Source organism: Thamnophis sirtalis, unplaced genomic scaffold (genome assembly GCF_051295495.1).
Source record: "Thamnophis sirtalis isolate CommonGarterSnake01/CBP01778 unplaced genomic scaffold, rThaSir2_p1.2 scaffold_5, whole genome shotgun sequence".
Classification (NCBI taxonomy): Eukaryota; Metazoa; Chordata; class Lepidosauria; order Squamata; family Natricidae; genus Thamnophis; species Thamnophis sirtalis.
Genome location: NW_028261385.1, coordinates 68,955,990 through 68,969,794, shown reverse-complemented (window position 1 = coordinate 68,969,794; position 13,805 = coordinate 68,955,990). Strand labels below are relative to the sequence as shown.

The window sequence follows — 13,805 nt, the reverse complement described above, 5'->3', positions numbered from 1 at the left end:
TAGCCTACGATATATCTCGAATTCCCGTCAGGGGCGCTTTGATAACAAAGGGTTACTATCCCCCTGGAAGAAAACAATAGACTGGTGTAAATTTGCATGGTATACCTATCGGGAAAAGAACTCCTTTTGAAATGGTATAGGGTTTCCTGCCTGAGCAGTGGGCTGAAGACCTTCAAGGTCCCTTCCAGCTCTATCTGATTGAATTTCATGATAGGGGTTTGCTCAAAAATCTGAATGAATCAAGTCACAGGAAAAATATTCTTAAATTAAGGACTGAAATTGCTACTCAAGGAAACAAAGATATATTAATAAATGCTTTTTCTTCTTCCCAAAATGTGAATTGAAAAGACAAGTTTCCATTTTTTTCTCTTAAAAAAACAAAACAAAAAATGTAAGCAATAATACCAAGGACATATTAGAAAAATCTTAGCCAAAGTATTTCTTCCTTGAGATCGCAATGTATTCTGTAACCTAGTGACAAAATTAGATTTCTTAATAGTGCACATAATGGAAAATATAATATGACAGAGACAATATTGATAGAGTAATGTTAGAGCTACGGTATGTAATAATTTCTCTTCAGGCCCCCTTTTTATATATGCTGCTGTTTCAAATGATTTTAAGTACTTTTTATATATAAATCTTTTAATGGTCAACTACTGTCATTAAAAAGATAGGCACTTTAGAACTTGCCTAAAACAGTAACTCATTTTTCAAGCAGGATTCTCATGGTCTCTTTTATATATATATAGAAAGCTTTATTAAATTTCAAAAAAATACAAACGAATATATAGGGAAAGGAGGAAAGGGATAAAAAGGGAAAAGTTAACAAGTGACCAAAAAATACATAAACAAATATATACAAAAAGTGACCTCCAACTTTATTTAGTACAGAGACAATTATAAAATATAACAACCTAAGTTTTTGACAATATTAAGAAGAAATTAATGGAGTTATAGGAATTGTAGCAACTGATTTGGTACTGAACCACAAACAATATATCCCATAGTACAGAAGAGCCAATCTTCATTTAATGTTTACTGATTTCTGTCAACGGGCACTGGTGGCCTGGGATGTTCTTCAGTGATTCATTAACAAAGTTAAGTGGTTGTAATGAAACTCTCCAGGTTGGGAACCAGTTTTATGCATGCATAATAATGCCTTGCTCACCTATAGAAAAAAGAACAATACATTAGTTCAAATATATGCTGTAGCTTTTCCTAGTCAATCTGTTTCCAAGATTAACATATCCTTATTCTTTTTTTATTTTAGAATGAACTATGAAAAATGTATTTATCGTAGTACACCTTTGGTTTCCTAAAGACTTCCAATACCAGGCTTCATACCTAAAGTAGAAATTTATGCAAAGGGATTTATTTTATGTAACACTTGCAAATTTAACTCAATTTTGGTATAACTTGTTAATCAAATATATGCACGTAAGATTTTGGAAACTATAATTTTACAGAAATAATAATGCAGTCATTTTCCTCATAAGTAACATAAAAACGCATAAATTAAATTGGAATGCTCACTTATGTTTTAGCTGTAAAAGGGAAAATTTAGTGCTCTCAGAGATCACAATAAACCAGTGTTTAAGAGGTAAAATGTAAGAGGCATTTTCTTTTTCAAAACCACAATACAATGGTATTAGGAGTACCAGACACAGAACATCTTTACCTCAACTAGGGAAAGATAAGGATAAGGACTGTGCTTCTGGCACAATAATGATATGTTTCTGAATAATGATGGGCTTTTTCCAGCGAGTTTACTAATACCTGTATGCAACACATGCAGATTACTGGATATATTTATTACCTGAATGACCTAATATTCTGGGCATTGGAGTTTTTTTAAAGGTGAACATTTAATAGCTGTCAACTGCTGCCCCCAATCTGCCTATACCTGCAGTAGGATTTAGTGGAGAAGAATGATCTTAGACAAGGCAGTGAAACATTGAAGCCCTAGTAGCTGTCCAAGGAAACTAAGAGTTGAACTGTACTTCTGTGGGACCAGCTTATGTTTTTCAGATGTAATGGGAAACACACACACACACACACACACACAAATCTAATGATGTAGATAGCATTATTTGCAATTTTCTTGATGCAAATGATCCTAGGCTAACTACTTACTTGTCTTTTCCAATTCCTGCATTATATCATTATATATCCTTGAACAGAGGTCTTCCTGTGGTTTTGTTCCATCTAAATAAACTGCAAAAGGTGGAATACAAATGCAAATTACTTTCAGCAGAGGAAAAATTTCACAATCACATTACTGCTGAGAAGTGTGGTATATACATTTAACACTAGTTCATACAAAGAGATATAACTTAAGGTCCCATGCAATCTGAACAACTGTTTGACCACTAACAGTGTGAGCTTGTAAATGTCTAATCATATGTTAAGAAAACATTTGAGAACTAGAGACCTCTTATCACACTCATAAGCTATTTACCTTTCACATAAATGCAAAGAAGTACTGAGAATTTTTTTTAAAAAAAAGAATACAGGAAGTGCATAATTAGTTATGCAATACTTATGGAAATATCACAGACACCCGATAGAACTATAAGAATGTTAGCTGTACCGATGCTTGTTTCATTTTCTTCCATTTCTCTCCTGTGTTTCTGATACATAGGCCACACATGTCCATCAAAGTAACCAGGTGGGTCTGGTGGATTGTATATTCTGTTGCTACATTAAACAAAAATAAAATCCAAAGTAGTTCTTATTAGTTTGATAATCTTTAAATGGTTTCTTCTTTCTGTATTTCACTCCTAGATTTTATAGTCACACATTTGATATTGTTCAATACTACTACTTCTAAGCCATTTTCATAATTTTTGTCACAGTCCCTCAAGCCTAGTGGGAAATTTAACTGTTTCCAAGTATTGATTCTTCAAACCTTTGTAGCTTTAGGGGAATGAGTTGACCACTTAGGACTTTTTCAATATAGCTAAACTACAAGTGCCTAAAAGGCCCAACTATCATGAATTGAATTCTAACATCAAGAACATAGGAAGGGTCACAAATTAACCATCCTCAAATAAAACCTTTATTATAGCTTTAAAGCCAGCAGCTGCCACACCCTATGTTCAGAGATAATCTTCATAATGATGTGCCTCGAGTTTCACTAGCAAATAGCAAATAACAAATAATAGAACTGTCATAAGGAAAGATCAGTCATGCTGATCTAAGGAGATTCCATGGTGTTTTGGATTCTATTAAAAGATCTGTGTCAAATGTCTACTGTTTCCTGAAGCTCTGTCTAGATTTTCTTCAATGAAAAAAATACTGGAAATGATCCATTGAGAAAAACATCCTGTCCGTTCTGACTCAGCTTGCACCTCTTGAGTAAAAATGATCCTTGGCTCCATTTCTTGCAAAAGGTAGTTTTATTAGAAGGCAAGTGAACTGCAGTAAAACAAAAGCCAGACCTGTGCCAAATCCCCAAGTGTAATTCCTCCCCTCTGAGGCATTTCCCATTACTGCCCCCCCCCCGCCATCGTCCAATCAGTTTTGAACAATATGTTTTCGAAACACTCAATCTTGGTATAGGCTGGTTTCCATTACTTTCACTTTCCTCTTAAGCCATGGGTACCCAACCCCAGGTCTGTGGACTGGCACCAGTCCGTGGCATGCCAGAAGCCGGGTCGCACAAACACCAATCCATGAGATGCCGGCGGCACACGAAAACACGCCCCCTCTGATCCGCGGAAAAACCTCTCCAAGGAACCAGTCCCTGGTGCCCAAAAGGTTGGGGCATTACCTAAGCACTCCCCCCCCTTTTCACCCTCCCCCCAGGATCCATGGCAGACTGGCACCTAGGGACAGCAGGAGCTCAGGGGTGAGGTGGCAATTCTGACACATTCTTCTGCTGTGAAGGAAAGCTTTCTTTTTCATAAAAAAAGTAAAGAAGAGACAATCACTCCCTTTATCTTCTGAATGAAAAACAGCATCAATTCCAAATGCCGCCTGACCAAAGAGAAATATGGCCCATGGGCTGAATATAGTCCTCCCAAAACACAGATAGTCTAAAAGTGGAACTTATTTTGACGTATGTATTAAGAAGAGATGCAATTTTACAGAGAAAGAAACAATGAACAAAAAAAAGTTTTATATTAAGCATTGTTTTAGTATACCATACCTTCTTCGCCTTTTACACTCTTCATAGGGAATTGTTAAGAAATATTTTTTATCCCATATATCACTAAGGGGCCTGCAAGAGTAAAACAACAAGTAAGGAATGCTGGTTTGCCCTATTGCAGTTCTTGTAAATGTTAAACAACTGCTTACTTGTAGTTAAACAGAAGGAAACCTTCAATAATTAAGACCCGAATATCTTTTGCTCCTGTCTGATCATCATGTGTATTATTGGGTGGTCTTGGCAATGCAGAGTCTTCTGGTTTTGTCATCCAAGAACGTATGCTTGCCACCATTGTCTCCATGTACAAGGCATCAAGTACTAAAAGAGACACTTAAATCTTAAAATATAAGCCAATATTCCCAGTCTGCACACATTCTGTTCATGAGACACTCAAGAGCCAAAGCTTGAAGTATATACTGAACAGAATGGGAGGGTTAGGAATTACTTGAAATGTTAGAAGAGTTTGCTATTTTGAGGATTCAGCAGTATCTGAGAAAATGCAAAGTATGTTTACTATTGATTAATCAGGACTGGAAGCAGGAAAGTTTATAAAGTGATAGCAAGGTATAGGAGCAACATATCCAGTGATCTCATTGTAGTTCTCAAGTCTATGAATTCTATGCAAATAGCAGACAAATGGGTTGTAATGAATTAAGGATAAATTAAAAAGAAATGGCAGATTAATCATTTCTAAACATTAACAAGCAAAAAAAAACCCAAATGGTTTCAGTTTCTCATATGTAGTATAGATTATATCAAATTTTAAATCTTTACCATTTAGTATATAAAGTGAAACATGTCCTCTTTAAGCAAAATGAATTAAAATAAGTATATGAATTCTTTTAAGGCAGTAGAATGTCATACTTAGTTGATTACATTTCATTATTCAAAGCTATATGAAGGAAGTAAACTAAAAGATTTATTTATATAATCAAAATGTATTACTGGGGGATTCCCTAACTTTAAAATGGCAAAAAAAAAATGAATCTAAAAGTCCGGGCAAGTTTCTCTGTTTGGCAAAAGTGTGGAGTCAAAGTATTATTTTTCTAAGTTTGAGTTGAACATCCTACAGTTTAAGCAGTCAAACTGGGGCAGTGTGTTACTAATTTCATTAATGCTATCTGTAAAGTTGCTTACTGTATTTTCATGATTAACTGGTTTCCATTTAACTACTGAATGAAAATATTTATATTCCAACAATAAACTGAATTTTGAAGACACCCAAAGTCCTTTCGAAATCCAGACTGCTTTAAGAGAACCCTAAAGGTTTTATGTAAAATATTATCTTTATCCTAGAAAGAGTCTAATTCCTTTGTCTTTTCTTTTCTCATATCTATTTCTTTCTGCTAGTTCAGATCTATGAAGGAGGTGAAAATGTGATTCATCTCATTCATATGCGATGACGGTCAACAATCCCCCAAAAGCTGACTATGCTTTCCTAAGCCAATTCAATTTATGGTGAATTCTTATTATGTTGCAATTCAAAAATGTAATTGCCTGCATTGCACAACAATCGGCGCTGTCTGAACCTGAACAAGTTGATCATGTACACAGTTATTGACAACTATCTTATTTATATTAACAGCTTTTAAAACCAACTTGTTTTTGTAGGCAAAGGTAGCACATTTACATTTCAAGAACAGGATATTTCCATAACAGAACAAGCTTTATAAGTAGTTAAACAAAGTAAAGTGTGGATTTCCTCTGAACACTTGGTGCTGATACAGGACATCTAGGAAAGGGGGAACCAGATTGAGCAGAGAAGATCTTCACTGGCTAGAAACAAAAAGGGTCTTTCTTCTCATTTATAAATAGGAAGCCTTTGTGTTGTGGTGTAAAGATTGAGATCATTGAAATATCTATTGAAAATTGTATTTTACAATATTACAGTTTTTAATTTATTTATACATTTGCAGGTACACATATACAATTTGGAAGCCGCTCAACTCCTGATTGCTCTTATGTGGCTTAGAGATGAAAACTAAGGGCAATACAAAAAACAGAAGAGAAATTATGACTGGGCCAAGAAGTCCATCCAAAAGGGGTACAATCATCATTCTGCCCAAAACCTTGGGACAATAGCCAGGCCTTTTAATAGCTTTTTGAATGCCATCAGGGTGGGAGCCATCCAGATCTCTCTTTTGAGTTTTCAAAATATATACATATATATACATATATATACATATATACATATGCACATATGTGTACGTGTACACACACACACACACACACACACACACACACACACATATATATATGTTTTTATTTTTTTTATTTATTTTTTTATTTGTGCTGATAAATAAATAAAGGGAGACTAGTATAGATTTATTTCAAGCTATTTAGCTCTCATCAGCTAGCCATACCCTTACTGGGAATCGAGCCTGTGCTGTATTGCCTCTAAGGCAGATGTGTTAACCATTGAGCCACAGAGCTCGACTCCTTATCAGCCAGCCAGGGAAGAAGGTATATATTTAGAGTCACAACTCCTGGTAAGCCCTAATTATGGGACGAAGCTAACTGCTTCCATCATCTGTCAATCGGCTCGTCACAAGAGTCCATCACGACAGAAACCCAATATTTTTACTGTTGCCTTTGTTATATATGTGGTTATTTGTTTATTTGTGCTGATAAATAATATATATAATAATATTATATATTATATATTATATATTATATTATATTATATTATATTATATTATATTATATTATATTATATTATATATATATATATATATATATATATATATATATATTATATATATATATATATATATATATAATCTATCTATCTATCTATCTATCTATCTATCTATCTATCTATCTATCTATCTATCTATCTATCTATCTATCTATCTATCTATCTATCTATCTAACAAAACCCAGAATATTTACCATCGTACTGTAGAAATCCACGATCATCTTTCGCCACTTCAGATTCAGGCTAAAGAAAACCCAAACATATTAACGTTATGGAGAGTATGATACAAATCCACAGGATAAGTGGTTGCAAATTAATGTGCATTAATTAAAAATATAATAAAACCTCCCATGAACCACATTCTTTTATTTAAAAACTGGTATTTGCCAAATAAATGTACAGAACAAGAAAAAGCAAAGATTGAAATGTTAGGCAAAAATACAACAAAACAAGTGAAGGCTACAGTCTTTTCCATAATTTTTGAGATGATTATTTTAGTAATTTTGAGATAAGGTCAATTTGGCTAATTTTCTAGAAACTTAAAGAGTCACACAATCACCATTTGGGCACTTCAAAACCAATGGGCGTATGTATGTATGTATGTATGTATGTACTGTATATACTCGAGTATAAGCCTAGTTTTTCAGCCCACTTTTTGGGCTGAAAAAAGCCGCCTCGGCTTATACTTGAGTCAGTGAAAAATTTGCCCGAAATGGAGGAGAAAAAGGGGCGGGGCCATGCCGCTGGGTGACACTCGTGAATGGCCCAGTGCCCCTGTGAGTTTCCCCTCCCTCTGTGTCAGTTTGCCGCGCAGCGCGCACCGCACCATCCCCCCTCCTCACGTTCTAATGTAATGCAGGGCTGTCTTACGATTCCCCTTCCTCCCCCTCCTGCCGCTCTGCAACGATGTCCCACCTCCTCCTTGTTATGGCAAGCAGCCACATAGCGATGTCCCACCTCCTCTGGTACAGTGATCCAATGATAGGAATCACTGTGCCGTGTGTCATAGGAGGCGGGACATCGCTCCCGCGGCTGCACGGGACATCATCATCACAGCGGGACATCAGCATCATGAGGTGAGTGAAGTATTTCATTGAATACACCGCTAGTTTACTGTTTTTCTTTGAAATAAATATTCAAAAACATTATTGGTATCTATTTTTATTTTTGAAATTTACCGGTAGCTGCTGCATTTCCCACCCTAGGCTTATACTCGAGTCAATAACTTTTCCAGTTTTTTGTGGTAAAATTAGGTGCCTCGGCTTATATTCGGGTCGGCCTATACTCGAGTATATACGGTATGTATGTATGTATGTATTTATTTATTTATTTATGGTCCCAATTGGATCAGTAAGCAGGGATTACATGTAAAATTACTGAAACTAAGAAGCATTGTTCTATTTGATTGAGAACTCTCTGATCATACTAGGTGAGTCATATTAACTTCTGACGATCATCACTGCATAGACTTACTGTAGGGCAGAGAGAAGCTTTGTGGACATTGGAATCAACAAACTTAAATCCATTTCTGCAACAGAGAAAAATATTAACTCAATGTGTAAATTTTTTAAAACTTGTTACCTTAAAAAATGTATCTTGGGAAATTATAGTACAACTGGGAAGCAGTTTCTTCAACTTTCCTGCCAGAGTTGTTTTGCCTCCATTCGTTACACTGAATTGGAAATAGGAAAAAAAGTGTTGAGAAGAACAAACTGTACAGCAGATAACACAGTTAATAGTTTTGTTTGCTCTGCAATTGCTTTGTATCCAGTCAAATGTAATGATTTTTTTAAAAACTTAAGTAGCAGAAGGTTATTTATTATAGCTGCATAAGGGCTTTCTCTGTCAATTATCTTCTACAGAATAAATGCACAATGATCATTCATTGTTTGCCTTACTTTCCTGAGAGCAAGGTTCTTAAAAGTATTTGTATGGTTGCAACAGCAAAAATATTAGGCCTAGGATTGCAACAATAGTGGAAACCATAATTTCATATACACTGAATGTTTTCACAGTACAATATAGAACGTAGCTTTAGAAAGTCGGCAAACGTATTACATAAAGTGTCATAACTTTTAAATGTATTTTATTGGTATTGTATACCGACAATAGCCAAAGTTGAATAGGGCAGCCTTTATTCATGCAAATTATAAATAAAAATTATAAATTCTGTACATATACAATGAAAATAATCCATAATGAGCAAATGGTAATTAAATGTGGACCATCTGTATTTAGATACTTGGATATAAGAAAAGAGGATTTCAAATTCCTGTTCATACTTACCCTCCAAGTCCAATGACCAATGTTTTCATTGTTCCTTTACAACCTAAACATTAAATTGAAAGGATAAAATCAAGAGCATATCAATTAGCTTTTTCCCCCTAGCTTATGGAACCTTTATATGCTTTTAAATTGAGCTATGCCAGCGAGGGACTCTAAAACTGGATTAGACTGGCCACTGTTTGAAAAACCACATAAGAAAGAGTAAAACCTACCTAGCCCAACAGTGAGAGCAATCAATGAAACCACAGCTGAGACAAAAAGTAAAAAAACTATAAAAAGGAGGATTGGTGGGGAGACATGCAATCATCATCTTTGTTATGCCCCTATGATTTGGTGACCATGAGAGAATATAAAGTGTATGCAGGACACAGTTGACTTCGAATCCCACCTTAGACATGAAAGCTCTTTGGACCAGTCCCTCAGCCTAACCCAGCTCACAGAGTTGTAGACGAAACAGAAGGAGGAAAGAATATTCTGCATGTTCACCACTTTGAGTTACTTATAAAGCAATAAAGGTGGCCTAAAATAAGCCTAATAAATGATAAAGCTAAAAAATAACAAAAGAAACAGTTGTGTGCTGTGTATCATTTAGTGAGAATCATTTGTCTATCTAAAGATCCTGGAAGAGTTAATACTTTTTTGAGCCAAACATACAGGCTCTCTTCTTCTGACACTTGGTTTCTAATCCCTTTATTATTTCATGGCTCTTACTCACACTTCCAGACTCTCTGAATCAGGGGTTGGTTCCTGCCAGTTCTAACCTCTTCTATAGAAGAGGTTCCACAAATCTACAGTGCCGTTTATAACTGGTTCCACCTCCCTCCCCCTGCCCATCCACACATCATCAAGATGAAAAGCAAGGAGAGGAATTCTGGGAGTTGAAGTCCACAAGTCTTAAAGCTGTCAAGTTTGAACACCCCTGGGGTTTGTTTTCTAAAGGGTTAGGGGTGCAAGGGTCTTGTAACTTGACAGCTTTAAGACTTGCGTGCTTCAAATGCCGGAGTTTCTGAGCCAACATTTTTGTTGCTAAGCAAGAGCGTTGTTAAATGAGTTTCACCACATTTTACATTGCCACACCCACCCAGTCACATGGCTGGCAAGCCCGTGACCCGTCAAAACCGCGGTCCACTAAAGCGCGCCCGACGAAAGCACGTACCTGATGTCATCAGCAGCGCGACACATACGACCGCGGAGAAAAAAGGGTGCTTTAAAAAGCGCTTTTAAAGCAAGCTGATTCACATAAAGGTAAGTGTTATGTTTAGGGTTAGGTTAAGGGTTAGGGTTACGTTAAGCATTAGGGTTAGGTTTAGGGTTAGGTTAAGGGTTAGCGTTAGGTTAAGGGTTAGGTATAGGGTTAGGGTTAGGGTTAGGTTAAGGGTTAGGGTTAGGGTTAGGTTAAGGGTTAGGCTTAGGGTTAGGTTTAGGGTTAGGTTTGGGGGGGTTAGGTTTAGATTTACGCGTTAATTTTAAGTTTACCGCTCACAGCGTGCTGTTTTCGTCACGCTGTGATGATGTCACGTACGCACTTTCGTCGAGCGCGCTTTAGTCTACCGCGGTTTTGTGGTGGAACCGGCAAGCCACTCCCACAAAGCAGGCCACACCTACAGAAGAGGTTCTAAAAATGTTTGAAACCCACCACTGCTCTGAATCCTTCATGAAATGTGATACATAGAAATATACAGTGTTCTGTACATGGCACAGAGCCTGATTACTTGAGGATCCATTTATCTCCCACAGTATCTCCCCAGCCAGTTTGTTCCAGTAAGTGGTCAATCCCTTGGTTCCTTCAATTAATCTCAGAAGGTATGTCTTTTCTGTCATAGCACCTCCCCTCTTGAATGAGGTTCTCCAAGACACCTGGATGTCCCTGGATGGCCATTTATATTATCTAAATTACCCAGAGTCAGTGATAATCACGGGTTTAATATTTTAATAAATAATGATATTATATGACCAATCCAAAACAAGTTAAATGATTACTTTCTGTCATTTGGACACTATTCTACTGATGTGGCATAAAATATATTGGACTTTTTAATATTTATGTTACACTGCAGAAGCAGAAGCAGCTTGGGTTCATCTACAGTTCCAAGGTTCTTTCCACAGTATTAAACTAGGTATCCTCCTTTTTATAGCTATACCATCTTTTTGGAATGGAATCAAAGTACTGGCTAGCCTTAAAGCACATGAATATAAAATAGGCTATTTTGTTAAACTCAAACACTTCACGATGTTTTTTTTTCAGTTTTTAGTGCTTTTATAAAATAGCACTAAACTTATGACTACAAATACTGATAACCATGAATATACCTAGATTATATGCTGCTAATTAACTATTATGCTACAATTGCTTCAATGGTGGGTTGCTAATTTTTTTTACTACCGGTTCAGGCGTGCATGCACAGAAGCGTCTGGGTGGGTGGGCAAAGCCTCCCCCCTCCATCCCTACTGGTTCGCCCAATCCAGGCCGAACCAGGAGCAATCCACTTCTGAATTGCTTCCAAGTCATTTATCAGTTACATAAGGGTGAAAGACTTTGAACCCTTTGGGATGCAAACAGAATTTCAAAAGAGTAGGACACAGTTCCAAAATAAACTATAAAGAGCAATGTTGCATAGACAAAAGGGATGCAATTTCACTTGCAGAACAAAATATTTGTTCCAATTGTCATTAAAACCAGCAAAAATAAGATTTATGTTTATATCAAACTGTCCGTAAAACACAGCCCTATTCAAATTACACCATTTGTAAATAAAAGCTCTATGGTTGTTGAATAAGACTGCAGTTCCTAATACAAATAAACTTAAATGGAACAAGAAAGAAAGTTACAATTATGTTGGAACATGGTGTAATGGACTTTTTCCAAGTCTGTAAAGGAGACTCCTTGTTTTATTATTTATTAATTGAAGGAGACTAGATTAGAAAATGCTCTTGATTTTTAAATTGGAGGAAGAGAACTGTGCCATGCTGACAGCACTACTCTGGAAGCTGAAAATGTAAATTATCTACTAGCTCTATTACTAAAAGTCCAAAAGCCAAGTGAAAAAAACCAATCTGATTAAACATAAATATGGCTAAATTAATAGCAAACAAATACATCAAACAGCCTCAGACTTGCCAAAGAACATACTGAAGTAATGGATAGCTCCTGTTTTGTATGACTGAATACAGCTCATTTAGTGACTGTTCAAAGTTACAACATCACTGAAAAAAGTGACTTATGACTATTTTTCCTCATTGCAGCATCCCCAAAGCCATGTAATCAAAATTCAGACAGTTGGCAACTAACTCATATTTATGATAGCTGCAATATTCTGGAATCATGTGATCACCTTTTGTGACCTTCATTGCTGGCCTTCCTACCCAGTGTCCCTTACCTTCTATCTATCTTACCTTCTATTCCTTTCCGTCTTAATCCACAATTGCACTCATTGAGCGGAAACAGTCACGTGACATCCAGCTTAATTACTGTTTTGTCAACTACAAGAAGATTCCAGTTCAATTGGGATTGGAAGTCGAGGACTATCTGTATTTGGGACACATTACGTGAAGAGTTAGTCCTCTAAAGAAGTCCACAATGCTAGGAAAGGTGGGACGAGCAGGAAGGCGAATGGAAATTACAGTGACAATGGGTGTCCTATTGAGCAATATGAAGTGCCAGGCTGGGGTTAGATCACTCTGGAAAAAGATTATATGGTCACCAAGTCAACCCAGACTTAATGGCATATGATCCATGAATGAATTACATGGGACAGGTGGAGGATGGATTTATCCCATTTATCTTCTCATTTACAGTGTATTATCTCTCCTTATTTCATTCCCAGACTCTTCTTATAACTATCCAGTATTCTCATTCATTCATCCAATTCATGACCAATCATACAATGAAATAATTACAAACGATTTTTTATGGGTGATGTTAAAACCCTTTAACATCACAGAAATTTAAATTGTTATCAGTAGGATTTTTACTCCATACAGTAGTCGCTCGGATTTCTAAACTCAATCTTTGTTACCCTCCTTTCCATCCCCCACATATTCCATCTTTTTCTTACCACGAGGTGCTAGTTTGAAAGCAGCCCCAGAAACAAAACCATTAAGGAAGACCAACAGCATAGCACTCCAGTTACTCACTCGAGAAAAGACCACGATGCTCATTCAAAACACGCGCATCATTATGGGGCCAAGTACATATTATTGCCCAACAACGTCCAGTCTGCTACACTTAAGTGCTCGCAATCACACACTGCAGAGAACAAGGTCAGATTTTGTTTTTGTTTAGAAAAATGAATTCCACAAGGGCTTCTGTTCAGAGTCCCTATGTGTCTACAAGCAAAAGCAACGTAACAAATGCAACTCACACTTTTCCTCTTCGGAGCAAAGCGCGTGAACGACACCCACAAGAAAGCAAAGCGAAGTCTCCAAGCCCCTCCTTCTATCACCCCATTAGAAGCCGTAACCACAGAAAAGGGCAGAGGCTTCACCGTGCTTGCACACCAAGAACGCGGACAGGGAGGTCCCACCGCTGCGCTCCGATTGGTCAACCCTCGCAGCCTCCGGGAGGCTTAGGAACCGCCCCTCCCCTATTTGGAGCTGCGCGCGTTGTGATTCGTCGGTCTGTGGTCGGCCCCTCCTTCCCGCGCGGAACGCCCCCTCCTGGGATGATTC

The 13,805-nt window shown here is 37.0% G+C and overlaps 1 protein-coding gene across 2 annotated transcripts; it reads right to left on the bottom strand.

Moving 5' to 3' along the window:
- Positions 1 to 742: 742 nt before the first annotated feature.
- Positions 743 to 13,561, bottom strand: NMRK1 (nicotinamide riboside kinase 1). 2 transcript variants are annotated; one of them, XM_087715983.1, is made up of 10 exons: positions 13,499 to 13,561; positions 12,531 to 12,663; positions 9,138 to 9,180; positions 8,433 to 8,523; positions 7,046 to 7,094; positions 4,303 to 4,471; positions 4,154 to 4,225; positions 2,594 to 2,700; positions 2,137 to 2,217; positions 743 to 1,171 (listed from the first exon to the last, which is right to left on the bottom strand). In XM_087715983.1, exons 3-10 carry the CDS (start codon positions 9,164 to 9,166, stop codon positions 1,143 to 1,145), a joined length of 627 nt encoding a protein of 208 aa, XP_087572109.1. In that variant the 5' UTR covers positions 9,167 to 9,180; positions 12,531 to 12,663; positions 13,499 to 13,561; the 3' UTR covers positions 743 to 1,142. The 2 variants fall into 2 exon arrangements, with proteins under 2 accessions (XP_087572109.1, XP_087572110.1); XM_087715984.1 differs by lacking the exon at positions 743 to 1,171 and having other exon boundaries at positions 2,129 to 2,217.
- Positions 13,562 to 13,805: the final 244 nt, after the last annotated feature.